The 24,836-nt window shown below is 44.9% G+C and overlaps 1 protein-coding gene across 8 annotated transcripts in view; it reads left to right on the forward strand.

Moving 5' to 3' along the window:
• The window catches only part of ZNF331 (zinc finger protein 331), a 58,270-nt gene that overhangs the window by 23,031 nt on the left and 10,403 nt on the right, over positions 1-24,836 (forward strand). For 6 of the 8 annotated variants that reach the window (XM_063600616.1, XM_063600617.1, XM_063600614.1 and 3 more), the window contains 3 exons: positions 11,149-11,212; positions 18,768-18,797; positions 24,333-24,414. In XM_063600616.1, coding sequence (XP_063456686.1) covers positions 24,406-24,414 — 9 coding nt within the window. In that variant the 5' untranslated portion in view covers positions 11,149-11,212; positions 18,768-18,797; positions 24,333-24,405. The other 2 variants (XM_034945912.3, XM_034945911.3) reach the window with 2 other exon arrangements.

A 24,836-nucleotide genomic window follows, 5' to 3' on the forward strand; every position in this document is an offset into this window, starting at 1 on the left:
CAGTGGCACAATCTCAGCTCACTGCAACCTCCACCTTCTGGGTTCAAGCAATTCTCCTGCCTCAGCCTCCTGAGTAGCGGGGATTACAGGCTCCCACCACCATAGCCAGCTAATTTTTGTATTTTTAGTAGAGACGGGGTTTCACCATGTTGGCCAGGCTGGTGTCGAATTTGTGATCTGCCTGCCTTGGCCTCCAAAAGTGCTGGGATTACAGGCGTGAGCCACCATGCCCGGCCTGTACTGTAGTTTTATAAGGTATCACTACTGATGTAAGTCAGGTTAAGGGTGCACTGGATCTCTCTGTATTATTATTTACAACTACATGTGAATCTACAGTTATCTCAGTTTTTTAGAAAAATAACTTACCTAGAAAAAAATTTTTCTTGATCGCTCTTTCACATACATTTATGTACTTCTGTTTTCTTGTCTTTCTAACTGTTTCCTCCTCCTGGACCCATAAATTCCACATGTGGAATTTTGAGTCAAAATTAGATGTTTGTTAAGGGCCTGCACTATGCCACACCCTGTGACGTTAGTACTTGGAATGAGAGCGTGACTAACGGGGCATAACTGCTGCCTGCACATTGTTTACAATCCAGCAAGCAAGGGGCACCGAACAGCAGCTCGGGCAGCCTGTGCTGTGGCCTGCAGAGAATTCCAGGTGACGCCCCAGAGGGCCTAGGAGAGGATACCCTTCTGAGAACAGCCGTGGCTCGCCCGGCATCACCCCACTCAAGAGGCCAGACGGGGTCCCAGCTGGGGTGACACAGCGCCTGTCACATCCACTCATGGACACTCAGTAGGCCACACTCCCGATCACCCAGCCACAGTCCTAGATCAGTCACTGACTCACAGTCTGCCACTTGTATTTCCATTGTCTCTGGGCTTCCTCTGCCTTCACCTTCCAACCGTGTGGTACCTGCCTGAGAGCAGCGGCCCCCAGTGGGACATGAGAGCCAGGACCCTGTCATTAACTGAGCCAACACAAAGGGCACAGCCATTGCCATAGATAAGTGTTCAAGCCGGACGTGTTCTCCGTACCGGCTCCTGTGTCACAGTAACGGGAAGCCTCAGGAGTGGGAGTCCTTGTGGAGGGAGAGGTGACTAACTTGGTAGGTGAGTGTCGGGAGCATCATGTGTTCTAGAATCCAGTAAATACACGTTAGTCCCCAAGAACTCTGAAACTCACAAATGCCAGTGTCCTCTCCATTCGGATTGGTTTCAGCTGTGGCCTGGGGGGAGGCGTGCCCTGGAGGGTATTTGCTAATGCAGCCTGTGCTCCAGAAAGACCCTAGGGTCTCATTCTTCCTTTCCCCTAGGCTGGCATCCTTCAGAAAAAGCATCCTGAGGGGGAAAAAAAAATAAATAAATAAATTATTATTTAGGTTGGTGCAAAAGTAATTGCGGTTTTTGCCATTACGTCTAATGTCAATTGCTTTTGCACTGACCTAATATTAAATATCTGAAAGTTGGCTCTCCACATGAGTTACCTTTTTTGTTCTTTAAATGATTTGTGTTTATATGACTTAGGACTCTTTACTCTTTATGGCCCCAAATATCCTCCCTAATAGCAATGTATCCCAGTAATTCCTCCCCAGGGGGTGTGGCAAGGGCCAGGCAGGTATATTCCTCTCTGTACCCCCTGGTTGACCAGCCCTCTCCTTTGAGTATTCACAAACCCATTTGTCAAATTGTTGACATCCTGCTGTGTGCTCTGGTTTTCTAAGATCTGATGGTATAGAAAAATCCCCCCATAAAAAAAAAAAAAAAAAAAAAAAACAACTCCCTCCTAGAGGTTCATGTTAGCGCGCTTTATTTTACGGTGTGCTTGGGTAAGGAGGGGATTCGTTTTTAGGTGGAGTCAAACACAGATATCTTTGGTCTTTTCCATGGGACTGATTTTTAGAGCACAAGAAAAGAGAAAGTTAGTTTGTTTAGTCTGTACCTGGCAAAGTTGTCAGTTTTGTGAGGCCTTTAAGAGCGGAGTTTGAGCTGATTTCTGTGTCATCAAAGGCAGAGATGTTTTTCAATATGCAGTAAATCGAAATTTGTTCTATTCACTTGGACTTCTTTGGGCGGACAGCTTCTGTTTTTCTTCAGTTCCCCGTTTGTGTGAACTGTGAGAAACCATATGGTTTAATGTTGAGTATGAGTTCTGGATCTAGGGCAGAGGTTGGCAGCTGTCTTCAATGGCAATTTGTGTATGTTTATGGTCTACAGAGGCTTTGATCTGTGTTTATACTGCAGATTAAATCAAGCTGATTAACATATCCCTCCCTCAACTCACTGATAATCATATTTGCAATGAGAACATTTAAATTTAGTCTCTTGGCATATTCAATATTATTCATTATATTTAGTCACCATGCTAGACAATAAATCTCCAGAAATTATTCCCACTTTATCTCCTTTAATCTTCTCATTCCCCATCACCCTCCCAGCCCCTGACGACCACCTCTCTTCTTCTGTGAGTTGGATTTTTTTACACTCCACATGTAATGACATCATGCAGGATTTGTCTGTCTAGCTTGTTTCACTTAGTACAATGTCCTCCACATTTACATGTTGTCACAATAACAGGATTTCCTTCTTTATAAAGGCTGGATGGCATTGCATTGTGTTATCTCTAGCACACTTTCTTTATTAATTCCTGATGAGTATGTAGGTTGATTCCTTATCTTGGCTACTGTGAATAATGCTACTGCAGTGAACATGGGAGCACAGGTATCTCCATGACATACTAATTTCATTTTCTTTGGATATATACCCAGAGTGGGATTGCTGCGTCATCTGATAGTTTTAGTTTTTTCAGGCATCTCCACAGTGTTTTCCATCATGGCTATACTAATTTACATTCTAACCAACAGTGTATAAGGGTCCTCTTTTCCTCACAGCCTTGCCTACATGTTATTTTTTTGTTTGTTTTTTAATAAAAGCCATTCTTACATGTATGAGGTGATATCTCATTGTGGTTTAACTTTTTGTTGCCCTGAATAATAGTAGTGATCTTGAGCAATTTTTCACAGACCTATAGCAATTTGTATGTGTTCTATCAAGAAATGGCTGTTCAAGTTTTCTGCCCATTTATTATCAGGGTTATTTGGTTTTTTGCTGTTAAGTTGTTTGAGTTCTATGTTTTGTCATTTTTGTTTGTTTTTTTTGTTTGTTTGTTTTCTAGACAGGGTCTTGCTCTGTCATCCAGGCTGGAGTGCAGTGGTGCAATGACAGTTCACTGCCTCCTCCACCTCCTGGACCCAAGCAATCCTCCTACCTCAGCCTCCCAAGTAGCTGGGACTACAGGCACATGCCATCATGCCCGGCTAATTTTTCTTTTCTTTTCTTTTCTTTTTTTTTTTGAGATGGAGTCTCCCTCTCTCACCCAGGCTGGAGTGCAGTGGCGCGATCTCGGCTCACTGCAACCTCCGCCTCCCGGGTTCAAGCGATTCTCCTGCCTTAGCCTCCGAGTAGCTGGGATTACAGGCGCGTGCCACCACGCCCGGCTAATTTTTTTTTTTTGTATTTTTAGTAGAGACAGGGTTTCACCCTGTTAGCCAGGATGGTCTCAATCTCCTGACTTCGTGATCCACTTGCCTCAGCCTCCCAAAGTGCTGGGATTACAGGTGTGAGCCATGGTGCCTGGCCAATGCCTGGCTAATTTTTCAATTTTTTGTAGATATGGGGTCTCACCATGTTGCCCAGGCTGATCTTAAACTCCTGGGCTCAAGCAATCCTCCCATCTCGGCCTTCCAAAGTTCTGGGATTACAGGTGTGAGCCACCATGCCAAGCCCTATTTTGGATATTAACCCCTTATCAGATATATGGTTTGAAATAGTCTCTCCCAATCCATAGGCTACCTTTTCATTTTGTTGTTTCCTTTGCTGTGTGGGAGATTTTTAGTTTGACGTAGTCCCATTTGCTTATTTTTGCTTTTGTAGGATGATCTTCTGGTGTGATAGCTAAAAACTCATTGCCAAGGGCGATGTGAAGGAGAATTTTCCCTATGTATTCGCCCAGTAGTTTTACAGTTTCTGGTCTTACTTTTATGTCTTTAATCCATTTTGACTTCATTTTTCTTTTTTTCTTTTTCTTCTTTTTTTTTTTGAGACCAAGTCTCACTCTGTCACCCAGGCTGGAGTGCAGTGGCACGATCTCGGCTCACTGCAACCTCCACCTCCCAGGTTCAAGTGATTTCTCCTCCCTCAGCCTCCTCAGTAGCTGAGATTACAGGCTCCTGCCACCACACCTGGCTAATTTTTGTATTTTTAGTAGAGACGGAGTTTCCCCATGTTGGCCAGGCAGGTCTTAAACTCCTGACCTCAGGTGAGCCACCGCACCTGGCCTCATTTTTCTCTATGAAGTAAAATAAGGGTCCAGTTGCATTCTTCTGCATGCAAATATCCAGTTTTCCCAACAGCATTTATTTAAGAGATCGTCCTTTCCCCATTGTGTGATGTTGGCACCTTTGTCAAAGATCAGTTGGCCATGAGTTTGGATTTGTTTCTGAGCTCTGTTCTTCCATTGTGTGTGTTTTCATGCCAGTATTATAACCGTAATAGGTCCGTTGCCCCGTGAGCACAGCATGTCAATACAGCAGGTTGCAGCAAAGAAAGAAGGTTTACTGTAAGGCCGCAGAACAAGGAGGTAGGATGAAAATGAAATCCGTCCTCCCAGGGAGTTTGGAGCTAGGGTTTTTAAGGGTTTCAAAGTGTGGAAATCACTGCTTAAAGAGTGCAGTGTGGAGTCATGAGACAGGAAGATGAAGAAACTATTCTCATGCTGATTCTGTTCCTCTGTGGTTGTCTTCAGACTGCTTGGCATCAGCTATTTCACTGGAATTTGGGACCTGAGAAACATCTTGTGCAATTCTTAAAAGCCTCATGATTCTAACATTAGAAATCCTATGTATGGGAACAGTGGGGACTCTGTCTCAAAAAAAAAAAATTTTTTTTTTAAAAATCTTTTCATATTGTTTTCCAGTCTGTATTTTATTTATTTTTTGCTCTAATCTTTATTATTTCCTTCCTTCCTATCTTTAGACTCCATTTGTTCATTTTCTGGTTCCTTGAAATGTTTGTTTGAGATCTTCCTTCTTTCGTGATATGAGTATTTACTGCTATAAACTTCCGGCTTAGAACGGCCTCTCTTGCATTCTTTAAGATTTGAGGATGTTGTGTTTACATTTACGTTTGTCTCAAAATATTTTTACAGTTTCTTCCCTGGCCCATTGGTTGTTTAGCATCATGTCGCTTAATATCCACATATTTTTTAATTTACCTAAATTTCTCCCGTTATTGATTTCTAGTTTTATGCCCTTGTGGTTGGAAAAGATCATTCATATGATGTCAGTCATTGTAAATTTCTTAAGATTTGTTTCATGTCCTCACATGATCTATCCTGGAGAATGTTTCCTGTGTACTTGAGAAGAATGTACATGCCGCCACTATTAGAGAGATGGTGCAGAATACAACTGTTAGGTCCATTTGGTCTGACGTGTAATTCAGGTCCAATGTTTACTTGTTGGTTTTCTGTCCGAATGATCTTTCCTTTGTTGAAAGTAGGATTTGAAGTCCTCTTCTATCATTGTATTAAAATCTAACCCTCCCTTGAGATTTCTTAATGTTTGCTTTATGTATTTAAAAGTTCCAATGCTGGATGCATACATATCTATAATTAATATATCATCTTGACTGGTGGACTAATTTTATTATATAATGACATTCTTTGCTTCTCTTTACAGTTTTTGATTTAAAGTCTATTTTGTCTTCTTTTTTTTTTTTTTTTGAGTTAGAGTCTCGCTGTATCACCCATGCTGGAGTGCAGTGGCCCGATCTTGGCTCACTGCAACTTCCGCCTCCCAAGTTCAAGCGATTCTCCTGCCTCAGCCTCCCGAGTACCTGGGATTACAGGCTCCTGCCACCATGCCCGGCTAATTTTTGTATTTTTAGTAGAGATGGGGTTTTGCCATGTTGGCCATACTGGTCTCAAACTCCTGACCTCAAGTGACCTGCCCACCTTGGCCTCCCAAAGTGCTAAGATTACAGGCGTGAGCCACCATGCCTGGCCGTTAATCTTTTTTTTTTTTTCTTTTTTTTGAGACAGAGTCTTGCTCTGTCACCCAGTCTGGAGTGCAATGGTGCAATCTCGGCCCAACCTCCGCCTCCCGGGTTCAAGCGCTTCTCCTACCTCAGCCTCCTGAGTAGTGTGCACCACTATGCCTGGCTAATTATTGTATTTTTTAGTAGAGATGGGGTTTCACCATGTTGGTCAGGCTGGTGTCAAACTCCTGACCTCGTGATCCACCCACCTTGGCCTCCCAAAGTGCTGGGATTACAGGCTTGAGCCACTGCGCCTGGCCAATCATTTTTTAAAATTAGGACTCCCTTAACTTTCACTCCTTATAACGGGATTAATGCAGGCCAACTGCAAAAAAATTCAGTCCTCTAAGGAGTTCATAAAGAAGAATCTCAAAATTAATTACCCATAATTCCATCTAGAGATAATTACTGTTAATCATATTTGGTATATATGTTTATAGTCCTTCACTTCCCCTCTAAACATGTATGTGCTTTTGTTTCTGGAACATTAAATCCTTCTAATTGATAAAGTAAATGAATCAAAGACTTTCCAAATGGTAGTTTGGGAAAGGCATCCAGCCCAGCCACGGGTCACGTTATACCTGTGAGCATGTGGGGATGGGAGGGGTGTGCCAGTGATCTTTGTCTTGTTTTGGAAAACCTCTCATATATTTACACCTTACAGGAGTAGAGACACATCATCTGAAACTAATCCCATGGCAACAAATTATCAAAAAATATAGTGCACCCTTGGAATGAGTTCTGCATCTGTGGATTCAGCCACAGATCAAAAATATCCTTGGGAAAAAAAATAGGAGGTTTGCATCCTATTTTACAGATGCTAACATCTGTATTGAACATGTACAGACTTTTCTTCTCATTATTCTAAACCATACAGTATGAAAATTATTAGCATAGCATATAAGATAATTTATAAAGAATCTAGAATCTAAAATGTACAGGAGGATGTGGATAGGTTATATGCAGATACTATACCACTTTGTATAAGAGTCTGAAGCATTCGAGGATTTTGATATTCAGGGGGGTTCTGGAACAAATCTGGATACTGAGGGATGGCTCTACAGCCTTTCAGAATTAAATTTTCTATGATTTTAATGGTTCTTTCAAAGACCATGACAGTAATCACTGACGCCTGTTGCCTTACAAATCTGCTTGTACAAGTAACATTTCCATGATTATATGTACAAGTAAAAAATACCCACTATACAAATAACAAATCCAAGATCAGTGAAATTGAGTACGATGACAATTAAAATGGTTTGCATAAATGTCCTATAACACATGGAACACATGATTCATCCTCTTGCTAATGTTCCCAGTTTGGCATCTTCTAAGATCATATTATTTGAGCACAATTTTTGATGCAGAATCATCTCTCTGTTCCCCTACTTGCTTGTGAGAGGGAACATTTCCTCCTTATGTGTCTTAGAATATTTTTACCTAACATGCTTAAACAAAACAAATTTCATTCTTAACGTCAGGCTCTGAAAGTTCCTTTTAGTTAGCATTCGCTATATTGACAGCTGGTTTGACAAGTACATATTTTAGCATAAGAAAAAAACAGCAGGCCGGGTGCAGTGGCCCTTGCTTGTAATCCCAGCACTTTGGGAGGCCAAGGAGGCAGATTGCTTGAGCTCAGGAGTTCAAGGCCAGCCTGGGCAGCATAGCAAGACCCCGTCTCTACCAAAAAAAAAAAGAAAAAAAATTACAAAAACTAGCCAAATGTGGTGGCGTGCACCTGTAGTCCCAGCTCTTGGGAGGCTAAGGTGGGAGGATGACTTGAGCCTAGGAGGCAGAGGTTGCAGTGTGGTTGAGATTGCACTACTGCTCTCCAGCCTGGGTGACAAAGCGAGACCCTGTTTCAAAAAAATTAAAAACAGCAGATGAGTTTCTTTTTTAAAACTGGATTCAGGATCAGTGTAATGTTACTGATCTTCAATAGTAACCACAAACTTAAAAAATCTTTACATATTGCTGTATGTATTAGATATTCTGATATTTAATAGCTGAGACAGTCATACCTTATAGTATTATTATCCCAATTTTACTAGTGAGGAAACCAGCAGTTAATAACTGTTAGAGCTCAGATTCACATTCTGAAAGTTATAGAAATTAAGAACATAGAGCCTATGTTCTTAATTCCACCAAAATATCTCCTCCCAAATTATACATACCCTTTCAAACCTACCTTCCTCTCTTAGTAATTAATGATACCGTCTTTCAATTTACATGAATCAGTATCACTATTAGTAAATGTATTTTATGCCATTATATAACAGACTAATTTATTTATTCTGTACTCTACTGTGATATTTTCCTCTATCTTCTGCAAGATTTTCATTTTTAAAAATTACTGTCTTGGCTGGGTGCCGTGGCTCATGCCTGTAATCCCGGCCTGGGCAACAAGAGTGAAACTCCATCTCAAAAAAAAAAAAAAAAAAAAAATTACTGTCTTGAAATTTGCATAACATCAATGGATGATGTCATTGTGAATGTCCTGGCGGTGATATTATACTGTATACTATAATCACCAATTGATGTAACCAGGTGAAAGATACATAGGCTTTCTCAGTATTATGTGTACAACTACCTAAGAATCTACGGTTGTATCAATTTAAAAGAAAAACTTTCCCACACAAGATAATCTCCAAACATATTGGGCATACATGTGTGTACTACTCTAGCTATTTCCTTGGGATAAATTCTAAAAAGTGGGATTTTGAGTCAAAATGAGACTGTGGTTAAGTACCTGCAACATCCTGTAGACCCTGTGACATTAGTACTTGGAATGAGAGCGGGACTAACTGGGCATAACTGCTGCCTGTACATTGTTTACAATCCAGCAAGCAAGGGACACCGAATAGCACCTCGGGCAGCCTGTGCTGGCGGCCTGCAGAGAATTCCAGGTGACGCTCCAGAGGGGCTAGGAGAGGATACCCTTCTGATGACAGCCATGGCTCGCCCGGCATCACCCCACTCAGAGGCCAGACGGGCTCCCAGCTGGGGTGACACAGCCCCTCTCCCAGCCGGGAAGGGGCGTCTGCAGGGAGCAAGATGGACTCAGTGTGGGGCTGCCTGCCTGGAACGCGCCCTGAGGCCCCTGCCTGGGACCGTCCCAGACTACGTTTCCCAGAGGCCCCCCAGGAACTTAAGGCGCTGCATGATGGGACACGGGGCTTGGGGCTCTGGTTTCCCCAGACATCGCCCTCCTCAAGCCTCTCACCCCTTCCCGAAGCCCCTGTGTGTTTGGGCCTGAGTAGGGCATTCGCTTCCTAGGAGGAACCCAGGGGTGCGCGCCAAGCATGGGGGTAGGGGGACCGCCGAGTGCGCCTGTGGCTTCGGGAGAGGTCAAAGAAGGAAGGAGTGGGAAGGGCGCGCACGCGTGTCAGTGTGTTCATGTGTCAGCGTCTGTGCACGCGCACACGTGTGTCGGGGTCTGGTCGCACATGCGGATCAAGGTCTGGCCACACGCATGCGTTGGGGGTCTGTGTGCGCGTACACGTGCGTGTCGCGGTCTGGGTGTACATGCGTGTCAGGATCTGTGTGCACGCACATGCGTGTCGGGCTCTGCTGCTGCCTGCGCGCTCCGGCCGCTGGGTGCGCGAGGCCCCTCCCGAGTCCGGGGTGCGCATGCGCGCTGGCCTCCATGGGTGGCGGGACCGACTGTGTGACGCACTTGCGTGGGAGTGCGAGGCTGACGCGGCGGCTCTGTCTCCCGTAACTGTGACACGGGTGCACGCAAGCGTCATTGGGGGTGATGGGGGCCGTGCTGGGTGCGCTTCTGCACCGGTGACGCAACCGCTGTGTCTCCGCCAGTCCGCGCAGGTGAGATTGGCGCCCATGGCTCCAAGGGGAGACGGGCACGGAGCTTCTAGCGGTGACGCACTTGCTGGAGAGAGTGTGGGGTGACGCAGCCGGGCTCTCCCCATAACTAGGGCTGGGGTGCTCCCGAGGCTTTGGGGCGACGGAACCCGCACCTGTGAACCTCGGCAGTGCGTCCCCGGGACTCTGTTCTGTGAGGTGCGCTCTGGGGGATATGTGGGGGCGGCGATCAGGACGGGTCTCCGTGGCCCACGAATGTGCCTTTGCACTGTGTGGAGTGGCGGGGCCGGCAGCGTGGCCGTGCTGGGCGTTAGTGGGTATGAGGGGCGCAGATGTGTCTCAGGACAGTGTGTGCTGTGGTGAGGCTGAGCCGTCAGTGCAGGCTTGTGCTGGGATGGTTGGTCGGGCCTTCTGGGTGACGCAGGTGTGTGTGACAGCACAACCTGTAGCTCCAGCTTCTCTGTGCTGGGATGGGTGATCGGGCCTTCTGGGTGACGCAGGTGTGTGTGACAGCACAACCTGTAGCTCCAGCTTCTGTGTGCTGGGATGGGTGATCGGGCCTTCTGGGTGACGCAGGTGTGTGTGACAGCACAACCTGTAGTTCCAGCGTCTCTGTGCTGAGATGGGTGGTTGGGCCTTCTGGGTGACGCAGGTGTGTGTGACAACACAACCTGTAGCTCCAGCTTCTCTGTGCTGGGATGGGTGGTCGGGCCTTCTGGGTGACGCAGGTTTGTGTGACAACACAACCTGTAGCTCCAGCTTCTCTGTGCTGGGATGGGTGGTCGGGCCTTCTGGGTGACGCAGGTGTGTGTGACAGCACAACCTGTAGCTCCAGCGTCTCTGCTGCTTCCCCTGCCTTCACCTCCTAACCAAGCGGTACCTGCCTGAGAACAAGGGCCGCGGAAGGACGGGAGTGCCTGAGCCCTGCCAGGAAATTCACCAACAAGAAGGCAGAAACAGCCATGAGGTGACGCTTTCAGAGCTAGAAGTGCTCTCCACTCAGGGCGCCTGAGTGACAGGAGACGGTGGCCTCAGGAGTAGAATTCCTCCTGTAGAGGGACAGGTCCCTGATGTGGGAGACAGGGAGAGGGGCAGCTCCACGCTTCATCATCTCAGTTACCACAGCGTGCTCTTCAGGAATCTCCCAGAAACTCCATCTCGGGGCCTCGTATTTCTCATTGGTTTTATTAGGTATGGCAGGTGTTACCCTTCTGGTTCTGTTTTCCCCAGGCCAGCATCCTTCAGAAAAAGCATCCCCGAGGAGGAAGACGAATCGTTAAACATCTTAGGTCAGGTGAGTATCTTTTTTTTTTTTTTTTAAATTAAATCATATGTGTTTCTGAGACTTAGTCGGCGGGCGCAGTGGCTCACGCCTGTAATCCCAGCACTTTGGGAGGCCGAGGTGGGCAAATCACAAGGTCAGGAGATCGAGACCATCCTGGCTAACACGGTGAAACCCCGTCTCTACTAAAAATACAAAAATTAGCTGGGAGTGGTGGCGAGCGCCTGTAGTCCCAGCTACTCGGGAGGCTGAGGCAGGAGAATGGCGGGAACCCAGGAGGCGGAGTGCAGTGATCCGAGACTGCGCCACTGCACTCCAGCCTGGGCAACACAGCGAGACTCCATCTCAAAAAAAAAAAAAAAAAAAGGAAATCCCATTGAATTAGACGTTTTGTAAATATCCTATCCAAGATGATGACTGATTATTCAGTGAAGGAAGAGAGGAGCCTGGTCACATTTATTAAGCACATATTCTCTGTACTAAACTGTCTCTTGTCTATTTTGCACACACCTCTTAATTCTTGTCTTAGTTGATTCAGTCTGTTATAACAAAGTACCATAGACTGTGTGACTAAAAGGGCAAACTTTTTTTTTTTTAATTTTTTTTTTTAAGAGACAGGGTCTCACTGTGTTACCCAGGCTGGTCTTGATCTCATGAGCTCAAGCTCTCCTCCCACCTTGGCCTCAAAAAGTGCTTGGATTACAGATGTGAGCCACCATGTTGGGCCTTTTTTATTGTTTTTGTTTTGTTTTTGAGACAGGGTCTCACTCTGTCATCCAGGCTGGAGTGCGGTGGTGTGATCATAGCTCACTGCAACCTCAGCCCCCTGGGCTCAAGCAATCTTCCCACCCCAGCCTCCCAAGTAGCTGGGGCTACTGGTGTGTGCCACTACATGTGGCTGTATATTTTTATTTTTATTTTGAGACGGGGTCTCGCTTTGTCATCCAGGTTGGAGTGCAGTGGCACGATCTTGGCTCACTTCAACCTCTGCTTTCTGGGCTCAAGCAATCCTACCACCTCAGCCTTCTGAGTAGCTGGGACTACAGGTGTGAGCCACCACACCTGGCTCTTTTTTTTTTTTTTTTTTTGGTAGATACAATGTTTCACCATGTTGCCCAGGCTGGTCGTGAACTCCTGAGCTCAAGCAATCTGCTGCCTGCCTCGGCCTCCCAAAGTGCTGGGATTACAGGCGTGAGGCGCCACACCCAGCCAATTTTTTAATATTTTATAGAGACAGGGTCTTGCCATGTTGCCCAGGCTGGTATCAAACTCCTGAGCTCAAGCAATCCTCCCATTTCCACCTCCCAAAGTGCTGGGGTTACAGGCATCACCCACCGTGTCCGGCCACAGCAAGCATTTATTTCTCCCAGTTCTGGGGGCTGGAAGCCTGAGACCAGGGTGCCAGTGCAAGCAGCTTCCGGTGAGGCCTTCTTCCAGGTTGCAGGCAACCACCCTCGTGCCATGGCCACACATGGTGAAAGGGAGCTGAGAGCTCTCTGGGATCGTTTTTATAAGACACTAATCGTATTCCTGAGCACTCCTCCCTCATGTCCTAATCACCTTCCAAAGGCCTCACGTCTTAATACCATCACATTGGGGAACAGAATTTCAATATAGGAATCTGGGGAGGAATAAAATACTTAGTTTTGTCAGGTATCTTCAGAGGCTATTTAGGTACAGTATTGTGCTCAGGGTCAGTGTGTACAAAACCAACTCATTTTTCTTCTCTCACACCACAACAATAATCAACACAGAAAACTCTGTGACTTGGCCGGGTGCGGTGGCCCACACTTGTAATCCCAGGACTTTAGGAGGCCGAGGCGGGTAGATCACTTGAGGCCAGGAGTTTGAAACCAGCCTGGCCAGCATGGCGTAACCCTGTCTCTACTAAAAATACAAAAATTAGCTGGGTGTGGTGGCGCATGCCTGTAATCCCAGCTACTTAGGAGGCTGAGGCAGGAGAATCGCTTGAACCTGGGAGGCTGTGAACCTGTGATGAGCTGAGATCACGCCACCACACTCCAGCCTAGGTGACAGAGCGAGACTCTGTCTCAAAAAAAAACAAGCTTTGTGACTAAATGTGTGGGGAGAAGCAAGCTGTAGTGGACATCAGCCGGATGTCCTGCAGTTCAGTTCTGACACCATCTACCTGGAGATGGCATCAGATTCCACAGGTTGTGAGCAAGACTGTCCCACTCCACCCCACTAGCCACAAGCCCAGGCCTCTGGGACATCTTGCCAACCCTCTACAGGTTGGGGTTCTTATACTCTTTGGCTTCTATTAGTGTATTTGATTGACTCAGAATTCAGGGAAACACATATACCAGTTTATTACAAAGGATGTTTTAAAGGATACTAATAAACAGCCAGATGAAGAGATATGTAGGACTAGGGTTGGAAGAGTCCCAAGCACAGGAGCTTCTGTTCCCGTGGAATTGGGGTGTGCCACCTTTTCAGAGTTCTTTTGTACCTTCCTAGCAGCCACCTCTTGTTCAGCTGTCCAGAAGCTCTCCTCACCCTGTCTTCTTAGGCCTTTTATGGAGACTTCATTGGATAGGTGTGACTGAAGCATGCACGAATGTGTTGAAACGTGATTGGGCAAATAAGAGTTGATTTAATGCTAATTGATTGAGTGGGGAAACTCAAGGCTCGTCTGTTCAGATTCTTCTTGGCCTCTCAGTGCAGCATTCCTTCCTACAGGTACAGGGCAGGACCCTCTCTGGAGTGAGAGTCCTGCTTTGGGCAGATGAAAGGAGGGCAAGAGAAGATGAGAGAGAGAGAGAGATTCTGCTTCCCCAGGCCTGCTTCTGAGGCTGAAAGTGCCCTAACATTAAGATTTTACCAAGGGTTATGGAATTATGAGCCAGGAACCATGGACAAGAACATACAGACACACACATACCCCATATATACACACATATAGGCACCTACATATATACACACCATACACACACACCCCATATATACACACATATACACACCTACATATATACACACATATACACACCATACACACATATACAAACACACACCATATACACACATATACACACCTACATATAGAGACACACATATATACACACCATACACACATATACACACACATACCCCATATATACACACATATACATACCTACATATAGAGACACACATATATACACACCATACATATACAAACACACCCCATATACACACATATATACACACCTACATATAGAGACACATATATACACACCATACATACACACACATACCCCATATACACACACATATACACACCTACATATATACACACCATACATATACAAACACACCCCATGTACACACCTACATATAGAGACACACATATATACACACCATACACACATATACACATACCCCATATATACACATACACACCTACATATATACACACACATATACACACATCGTACACACACACCATATATACATATATACACACCTACATATATACACACCCCATATATACACACATATACACACCTATGTATATACACACATATACACACCTATGTATATACACACATATATACACATCATTCATACATGTACACACACCATATATACACACATATACACACACATCCCATGTATACACAGCTACATATATACACACATATAAAAACCATACACACATATACACACCCCATATATACACAGATATACACACATACATATATACACACATATACACACCATACACACATGCACACACACCCCATATATACATACATATACACATACATATATACATACATATATACACACCATAACACATATATACATATACACATATACACATACATACCATACACACACGAGCATATATACACACATGCCATATACACACATGTATACACACACATACCCACACCATACATACATACAAACCATACACACACATATACACCCCATACACACCTACATATACATACCATACACACGCATAGATACACACATATACCCACACCATACACACACACATATATACACACACCATATATATACACACATATATACACATCCACACCATATATACACACACCATGCACCCACATATATACACACACCATATATATGCACATATATATACACCCACACCATATACACACACACATATATAGACACACCATATATAGACACACACATATACACACCCACAGATAGACACACATATACACAAACATACACACAATTATATCACAAGGTCTGATTGTATTACTGAGACACAGTGAAAGGATGTTCCATAGCAGGAAGGTTATGCCTGATTCAGTGACACTACTTTTCAATATTAGGCCTTATATCAGTTTATTTTTGCTGTTTTAACAAATTACTGTAGATTATTGGCTTCATACAACACAAATGTATTATCTTACTGTCATAGAGGTCAGAAGTCTGAAGTGGGTCTCACCGGGCTAAAACCAGGTTGTTGGAGGCTGTGGGAGATATTCTGTGTCCTTGCTTTTGCTGGCTTCTAGACGCCGCCCACACTCCTTAGTTTGTGGCCCCTTCTTCCATCAGCAAAGCCTGAAAAGACAGGCCCTTTTTCCGTCACACCACTCTGACCCTCCTCCTCTAAGTTTAAGGACTCTGGTCATTACATTGCGCTTGCTTCTATAACTCAAAAGAATCTTCCGTATGTTAGAGGCAGCCGATTAGCCATTTTAAGTCCATCTGCAACCTTAATTTTCCTTTGCCATACAAGGTAACATATTTGAAAGTACTGGAATTACCATAGAGACACATTTGAGAGGTGGGCAAAGTGGCAAGATCCCACCTCTACAAAAATACAAAAGTTAGCCAGGCGTGGTAATGTGCAACTGTGGTCCCAGCTACTAGGGACGCTGAGGTGGGAGGATCACTTGAACCCAGGAGATGGAAGCTGCAGTAAGCTGGGTTCACGCCACTCTACTCCAGTGGCGACAGAGTGAGACCCTGTCTCAAAATACATGTGCACACATACACACATTAGAGAGGCAGGCCTATGCATTCAGAGTTTCCTTAATGACTACAGTGGGCCTGCTCCCCCATAACTATGTTTGTGTTTGGCATTTTCTTTTAATTTGGGACTATCTCAGTAAATTTCTTATATTATAATGGGATTAATGCAGGCCTGCTGGCCAAAAAAAAAAAAAACAAATTAGTCCCTGAGGCGCTCTTAGAGAAAACTCTCTAAATTACCCATAATTGTACAATCCACAGGTCATTACTGTTTCTAGTCCTCGTTTTTGTAATTAATGTTTCTAGTCCTCCTTTTTGCCTTTAAGCATGTATGTGTTTTCTTTCTGGAGCATGGAATTTTGCTAATTAATCATGTGACTACTCCAGAGACTCTTTAAATCTAGTTTTAAATCTAATCTATAGCAGCAAGTTATCAAGAAAGCCTTTAAAATTAAAGATTCTAAGGTGGAATGATTGCTTGAGGCCAGGAGTTTGAGACCAACCTGAGCAACATAGTGAGACCTCATCTCTCCAAAAATTTAAAAAATTAGCCAGGCATGGTGGTGTGTGCCTATGATCCTAGCTACTTAGGAAGCTGAAGTGGGAGGATCCCTTCAGCCCAAGAGGTTAAGGCTGCAATGAGCCGTGATCCCACCACTGCCCTCCAGCCTGGGTGAAAGAGTGAGACCATCTCAAAAAAAAACTAGAAGGCCGGGTGCAATGGCTTGTGCCTGTAATCCCAGCACTTTGGGAGGCTGAGGCAGGTAGATCACCTGAGGTCAGGAGTTCGAAACCAGCCTGGCCAACATGGTGTAAACGCCGTCTCTACAAAAAATACAAAAATTAGGCAGGCGTGGTGGCGCGCGCCTGTAATCCCAGGTACTTGGGAGGCTGAGGCAGGAGAATTGCTTGAACCTGGGAGGTGGAGGTTGCAGTGAGCCGAGATTGTGCCACAGCATTCCAGCCTGGATGGTAGAACAAGACTCTGTCTCAAAAAATAAGATAAAATAGCTAGAGATTCTAGAATTGTAATGTTTCTTTCCCAGAACATGACAGTAATCACTGATAAATTCTAAGTAATCATCAGGTGCCTTACAAATATGGACTTTCTGGGTAACATTAGCAAGGTTATAGATACAAGTAACAAAGACTGTATAAGTAACATTTGCAAGATAAAATAATGAGGTGATAAGATGGCATTAGTTAAAAATGTTCACATGTATCTTCCATTTCACATAGAACACAAGATCACGCCGGGTGCAGTGGCTTATGCCTGTCACCCCAGCACTTTGGGAGGCCAAAGCGGGTGGATCACCTGAGGTCAGGAGTTCGAGACCAGCCTGGCTAACATGGTGAAACCCCATCTCTACTAAAAATACAAAAACTAGCCAAGCATGGTGGCAAGCGCCTATAATCCCAGCTTCTTGGGAGGCTGAGGTAGGAGAATCACTTGAACCTGGGAGGTTGAGGTTGCAGTGAGCCAAGATCGCTCCACTGTACTCCAGCCTGGGCAACAAGAGCAAAATCCCATCTCAAAAAGAAAAAAAAAACTCCGGGCACTGTGGCTCATGCCTGTAATCCCAACACTTTGGAAGGCCGAGGTGGGCAGATCACGAGGTCGGGAGTTCGAGACCATACTGGCCAACATGGTGAAGCCCCATCTCTACTAAAAATACAAAAAATAGCCGGGCATGGTGACGCATGCCTGTAATCCCAGCTACTCAGGAGAATGAGGCAGGAGAATCGCTTGAACTCGGGAGGCAGAGGTTGCAGTGAGTCGAGATTGCGCCACTGCACTCCAGCCTCAGCAACAGAGTGAGACTGTCTCTTAAAAAAAAAAAAAACAAAAAACCAGATTCACCCTCTTGCTAATGTTTGCAAGTTGGCATCTTCTCAGAATAGGTTCTGTAAGCTGGCTGAATTCCACACCCCCCCACCCCCCGCCCCCGAGAAGGAGTCTTGCTATGTCACCCAGGTTGGAGTGCAAGGGTGTGATCTCAGCTCACTGCAATCTCCGCCTCCCGGGTTCAAGCGATTCTCCTGCCTCAGCCTCCCAAGAAGCTGGTATTACAGGCTTGTACCACCACACTCAGCTAATTTTTGTATTTTTAGTAGAGATGGGGTTTCACCATGTTGGGCAGGCTGGTCTTGAACTCCTGACCTCGTAATCCACCCATCTCAGCCTCCCAAAGTACTGGGATTACAGGTGTGAGCCACCGCACCCAGCCAAGCTGGATTTTTTAATGCAGAATCATGTCTCTTTTCTCTACTTAATGGTGGAGAGGCAACATTTCCCTAAATGTGTCTTAGAATCTTTATTGCTAGTTTTGCTAATGAACAGAATTTCATTCTTCACACATTAAGCTCTGAAAATTGTTTTTAGTTTGCATTCATTATATTGGCAACTGGCTTGAGAAATATATTTTAATGTAAGTAAAAAAAAAAGCAGACTTGATTATTTTATAAAATTTGAGATGTGTAATGTTGATCTTCAATAATAACAGCTAATTTACATTAAATAATTGTTGTGTATTACTGCATGTTGTAGATAGATTATCTTAGTTAATAGTTCATGCAGTCATACCTTGTGGTATTTTTATTCCAGCTTTACCAGTGAGGAAACCGACACTGTGAGGTTAGTAATCATCAGAGCTCAGGTTTGCATCCTGAAAGACCACAGAGCTGCCGGGTTCGGTGGCAAAACCCATCTCTACTAAAAATACAAAAATTAGCTGGGCGTGGGCGCGCACCTGTAGTCCCAGCTACTCAGGAGGCTGAGGCAGGAGAATGGCTTGAACCCAGGAGGGAGAGGTTGCAGTCACCCGAGATCACACCGTTGCACTCCAGCCTGGCGACAGAGCGAGACTTCATCTCAAAAAAAAAAAAAAAAGAAGCAGAGCACAGAGCCTGCGTTCTTTTTTTTTTTTTTTTTTTTTTTTTTTTTTTGAGACAGAGTCTCACTCTGTTGCCCAGGCTGCAATACAGTGGCTATTCACAGGTACCATCCCACTACTGATCAGCACAGGAGTTTTGACTGCCTCTATTTCTGACCTGGGCCAGTTCATCCAAGCCTGTGTCCTTAATTTCACCAAAACATCTCTGTCCAGATTATACGTACCTTTTTATTTTATTTTATTTTATTTTTTTGAGATGGAGTCTTGCCCTGTTGCCAAGACTGGAGTACAGTGGTGCGATCTCGGCTCACTGCAGTCTCTGCCTCCCGGGTCCCAGCGATTCTCCCGCCTCAGCCTCCCAAGAAGCTGGGATTACAGGCATGTGCCACCATGCCCGGCTAATTTTTGTATTTTTAGTAGAGACAGGGTTTTGCTATGTTGGCCAGGCTGGTTTTGGAACTCCTGACCTCAAGTGATCCACCCGCCTTGGCCTCCCAAAGCGCTGGGATTACAGGCATGAGCCACCGTGCCCGGACTATACATAATTTTTTAAATCTACCTTCTTCCCTTTGTAATTCATCAGAAATTTTTTCTCAATTAATCTGCATCAATATCATTAGTAAATGTATTCCATATCATTATATAACATTATTTATGTATGTGTTCTCTACTATGAGATATTTCAGTTGTTTTCCTTTTTAAACATTATCTGCTGGAAAATCTGGATAAGATCCGTGGGTTGTTATTGTTCTGGTTGTGATATTTTACTGTTATTTTGCAAGGTGTCACAGTTGGCATAAATCAGGTCAAGGGTACAAAAGACCACTGTCTAGTATTTCTTATAACTACATGTGTATCTACATTTATCTCAGTTTAAAAGACAATCTTTCCTAGAAAAAACTGATTTTTTGAACATTCTTAGGCATGCATTCATATACTACTATAGCTATTTCCTTGTCATAAATTCCAGAATGTGGAATTTTGAGTCAAAATTAGACATTTGTTCAGTGCCTGCAATATGCCAGATGCTGTGGCTATTCGTACTTGGAATGAGAGTCTGATTCAGTGGACTCAGCTGCTGCCTGTACAGTGTTTATAATCCAGCAAGGGAAACTAAATAGAAGAAGCTCAAGGCAGCCTGTGGTCAAGGCCGGTGGAGAATTCCAGGTCACATACTCAGAGAGGTGCCAGGAAGGGGACATCATTCTGTGGACAGCCACTGATAATTCATGACCAGGTGATTCTGAATATACTGACTCTTTGTTGGGATAAATGGAATTTATTTTCTAGGCTTTATACCTTATGTAATTTTTTTCCTTTTTAAATTTTTTGTAGAGATGGGGTCTTGCTATGTTGCCCAGGCTGGTCTCAGACTCCTGGCTTCAAGCAGTCCTCCCACTGTGGCCCCACAAAGCGCAGTGTTGGCATTACAAGTGTGAACCACTATGTCTGGCCTTTTTTGTCCTTTATCCTTTTTTATTTTTATTTTTATTTCTTTTTGAGACAGAGTCTCAGTCTGTCACCCAGGCTGGAGTGCAGTGGCACGATCTGGGCTCACTGGAAACTCCACCTCCTGGGTTCAAGCAATTCTTGTGCCTCAGCTTCCCGAGTAGCTGGGATTACAGGCACGCACCACCACACCTAGCTAATATTTGTATTTTTCTAGTAGGGACGGGGTTTCACCATGTTGGCCAGGCTGGTCTCAAACTCCTGACCTCAGGTGATCCGCCCGCCTCAGCCTCCCAAAGTGCTGGGATTACAGGAGTGAGCCACCATGGCTAGGAGTAGACTTTTTAAGAAAAAAAAAGAAACCTTCTTTGTCTTTGGAGAGTCTAATTGCCTCTGACTACATTTCAAATCAGTACACATTTATATTTGATAAGGGAATGCGTGCCTTTTGTTGCAACAATAGGTGCACTGAAATGAAGACACTCAAGATCACGGGGTGTGTCAGGAGCTGTCAGGACCATCCCCAGGTTCCTTGTTTCTCTAGATGGACTCAACAGGACTCACCGTCTAAACCTACTCGTGACCGATTTATTCCAGTGAAGGGATACAAAGCAAAACCAGCCGAGGGAGAGGTTGCATAGGACAGGTTAGCAGGGCACCAGGCTCCCTCTTCCTCAGTCCTCTCCCAGGGGCATCACACCGGATGTGCCTGGCTCATCCAGCATCACATTGTGACAACACCTGTTCCATGTTATCGACCAGGGAAGCTCACCAGAGTCTGCTGGCGCAAGGTTTGGTTTGGTTTGGTTTGGTTTTGGGTCAGCGTTTTGCTCTTTCGCCCAGGCTGGAGTGAAGTGGCATGATCTCGGCTCGCTGCAACCTCTGCCCCCTGGGTCCAAGTGATTCTCCTGCCTCAGCCTCCCAAGTAGCTGGGTTTACAGGCACCCGCCACCAGGCCCAGCTAATTTTTGTATGGTAGTGCAAGGTTTTGATCAGGGTTCATGCACACACTGCCTCGCACAATCTGAATCTTCTGGACTCCCGGAGGAAACCCAGGGTTCCGTGTAAACCACATTGTTTATACTGATTATTCCAGTGAAGGGATACAAAGCAAAATCAGAAGAGGGAGAGGTTGCATAGGACAGGTTAGCAGGGAACCAGGCTCAGTTTAGGCACAGCGAGCCACTCTTACACGTGAAAGAAGAGTGAGAACACTCGGGTGTGGTTTTCAGACGCCATGGGCCAGTGTTGCGAGCAGCCTAAGGACGGCAGTTTCCAGTTCAGTGTGTTAACTGTTCTGCAAAAGGGGTCGTAGAACTTCCCGGACTTTTTCTTTCTGTTTCTCTGTTTTTATATCTCTATTTTATTTATTTTTCTACTGATATCTTAGGGTTGGTTTGTCAGCATGTATGGTTCTGCATTCCCTCCTTCCCTCTCTCCTCCTCTCCCTCTCTCTCCATATATATACATGTGTATGTGTATGTGTATATATAGACAGATGCGTGTGTGTGTGTATTTTTATATATGGAATTTTACAAATGTTATTGTGTCATTCTGTTTTGGTAACCTAACTTTACTGAGAGTATGTCTGAAATATCTCTCATGTCTTTAAATATCTTTCTAACTTAACATTCAGTAATCATTTACTATTTTACTTTGATATTCTGTGTGTAATTATGCTGTCAGCTTTTCTGGACTCAAAAGTGCTCTCAGATGTCACCTCTGGTATACAAAAAAAACAGTTCTGTATATTACCTGAGCAGTTTCTTGTCCACCTGCCATGTTGTGAGTAACATCACCCAATCTAGAGGCCAGGAGAGGCCCAAGTTTGGATAATACAGCCCCTGTTCACCCTGGAAGCTTGTCTGGAGGGACCAGGGTAGGCTCAGAATGAGACTAAATACTCTAAGCACCCACTGTCTGACCCTAGATCACAATCCCCCCATCCAGAGTTAGCTCATCTATGAGGCTCATGGGCACGGTCTGCATGGAAGAGCACCCTCACTTCTGACACCACTGCAAGCTTGGTGGGGATTCCTCAAACCACCCTCAGCTTCAACAGTTCACTAGAGCCAGGCATGGTGACTCATGCCTATAATCCCAGCACCTTGGGAAGCTAAGGTGGGAAGCTCACTTGAGGCCAGGAGTTCAAGACCAGCCTGGGAAATATAGTGAGATGCAATCTCTACAAAAAAAAAAAAAAAAAAAATTAGCCAAGTGCAGTGGTACAACCTGTAATCCCACCTACTCGGGAGGCTGAGGTGGGAGGATTGCTTGAGCCCAGGAAGTCAAGGCTGCAGTGAGCTGAGATTGTACCACTGCACTCCAGCCTGGATGAGAGTGAGACCCTGTCTTAAAAAAAAAAAACAAGAAACTATTCACTAAAAGGACCCACAGAATTCACTGAGAGATGTTATGCTCATGGTTACAGTTTATTACAAGGAAAGGATACAGATTGTCATCACCCAAGGAAAGAAGTACGTGGCCAGGTGTGGTGGCTCATGCCTGTAATCCCAACGCTTTGGGAGGCCAAGGAGGGCAGATCACGAGGTCGGGAGTTTGAGACCAGCCTGGCCAACATGGTGAAACTCCATCTCTACTAAAAATACAAAAATTAGCTGGGCATGGTGGCCTGTGCCTATAGTCCCAGCTACTCAGGAGGCTGAGGCAGGAGAATTGCTTGAACCCAGGAGGCAGAGGTTGTGGTAGGCCGAGATCGTGCCACTGCACTCCAGCCTGGGCAACAGAGCGAGACTCTGTTCAAAAAAAAAAAAAAAGTACGTAAGTTGAAGTCCAGGAGGGTTCCAGACACAGAGCTTCTGGTGTCTTCTCCCTGTGGAGTCAGGACTCATTACTCTGCTGTCTTTGATGTGTGACAACAGGCACCAACTATCGCCAACTAGAGAAGCTCACCAGAGCTCTGATGTTGGAAATTTTTATTGGGGCCTCAGCATGTAGACATGATTGACTGGTTGGTTGATTAACTGTCTACATGGTTAATCTCAGTGTCCAGGTCAGCTGATACTGCGTGACCAAAAGCTCCTACCCCGAATCCCTTGATTAGTATTTCTGGCATAGCAAGCCCCCATCAGAAACAAAGACATTCCTCTTAGAGGTAATATAGATTACCTTTCAGCACCAGAGGGCAAAAGCCAGACTGCTTTTTAGGCAAGTACACATTCTTTACTACATCCCACCCATCCGTCCCCGATAGGGAGCTGGCCAGAAATGAAGCCCTCCTGTTAAATTGTCTGGGCCTGTCTTTGAGGCAAAAAAAAAAAAAAAAAAAAGTAAAGCCTCCTCTGCTGCGTGCAGCTAGGTTTCCTGAGGTTTCATTGAGAGCTTGGTTTAGGTTTGATCCATGATACTCTTTTTTTTTTTTTTTTTTTTTTTTTTTGAGACAGAATCTTGCTCTGTCACCAGAGGCTGGGGTGCAGTGACGCAATCTCAGCTCACTGCAACCTCCGCCTCCCGGGTTCAAGCGATTCCCCTGCCTCAACCTCCCAAGTAGCTGGGACTACAGGCACGTGCCACCACATCCGGCTAATTTTTTGTATTTTTAGTAGAGGCAGGGTTTCACCATGTTAGCCAGGATGGTCTTGATCTCCTAACCTTGTGATCCGCCCACCTCAGCCTCCCAAAGTGCTGGGATTACAGGCGTGAGCCACCGCGCCTGGCCTGATCCATGATACTCTTCACCTTTCCCAGATATGTCACGGTTATGTGTTTGTGTTGGGAAGCCAAGACAGAGGAGCCAAAAGGTCATATTACATCACTATGGGGACCCCAGATGCACCTCGTTTTAATCTCTTTTTTTCCACCCCTAGCCCTAGCCTCTCGGAATTTGTCTTCTTCAGTGGAAACCCCAAGAAGACTGATCAGTTCTTCAGTTCTAAAACAATGGCCCAGGTAAGTGTATACTTCTCTTTCCTTCTTGAGCTATGATATTTGCATTTTGTGCATCTGCTTGTGAATTATCTGAAGCCTTTTATCTAGTCAAGCTCTTTATAATTACCTGTTTCCCAGTTCTTTCTATTCCAGTGAATGATAATGCCACGTAGCTCCGTGTCTGCCTTTTTGGGAAATCACTGAGCAGGTGATTAAGTATCTCCTGTTTGCTCCCTTTTTTGGCAAGGGTAATTTTGGAGCAGTGAAGTAGCAAAGTCCTTTGAGGGAAATATTTAAGTCAAGTCCGTGGTTTGATGAGTTAGATATGTTGGTCCCATCTGACCACATGAGAAACAAATCCTCCACTGATCATGTTTTCTGCGTAGATAAGAGGGAATGCTCATATTCGCCGGTCTGTCTTAGTATGTGCTCAGGTCCCAAGC

This window comes from Pan paniscus, chromosome 20, assembly GCF_029289425.2.
Source record: "Pan paniscus chromosome 20, NHGRI_mPanPan1-v2.0_pri, whole genome shotgun sequence".
NCBI classification, from domain to species: domain Eukaryota; kingdom Metazoa; phylum Chordata; class Mammalia; order Primates; family Hominidae; genus Pan; species Pan paniscus.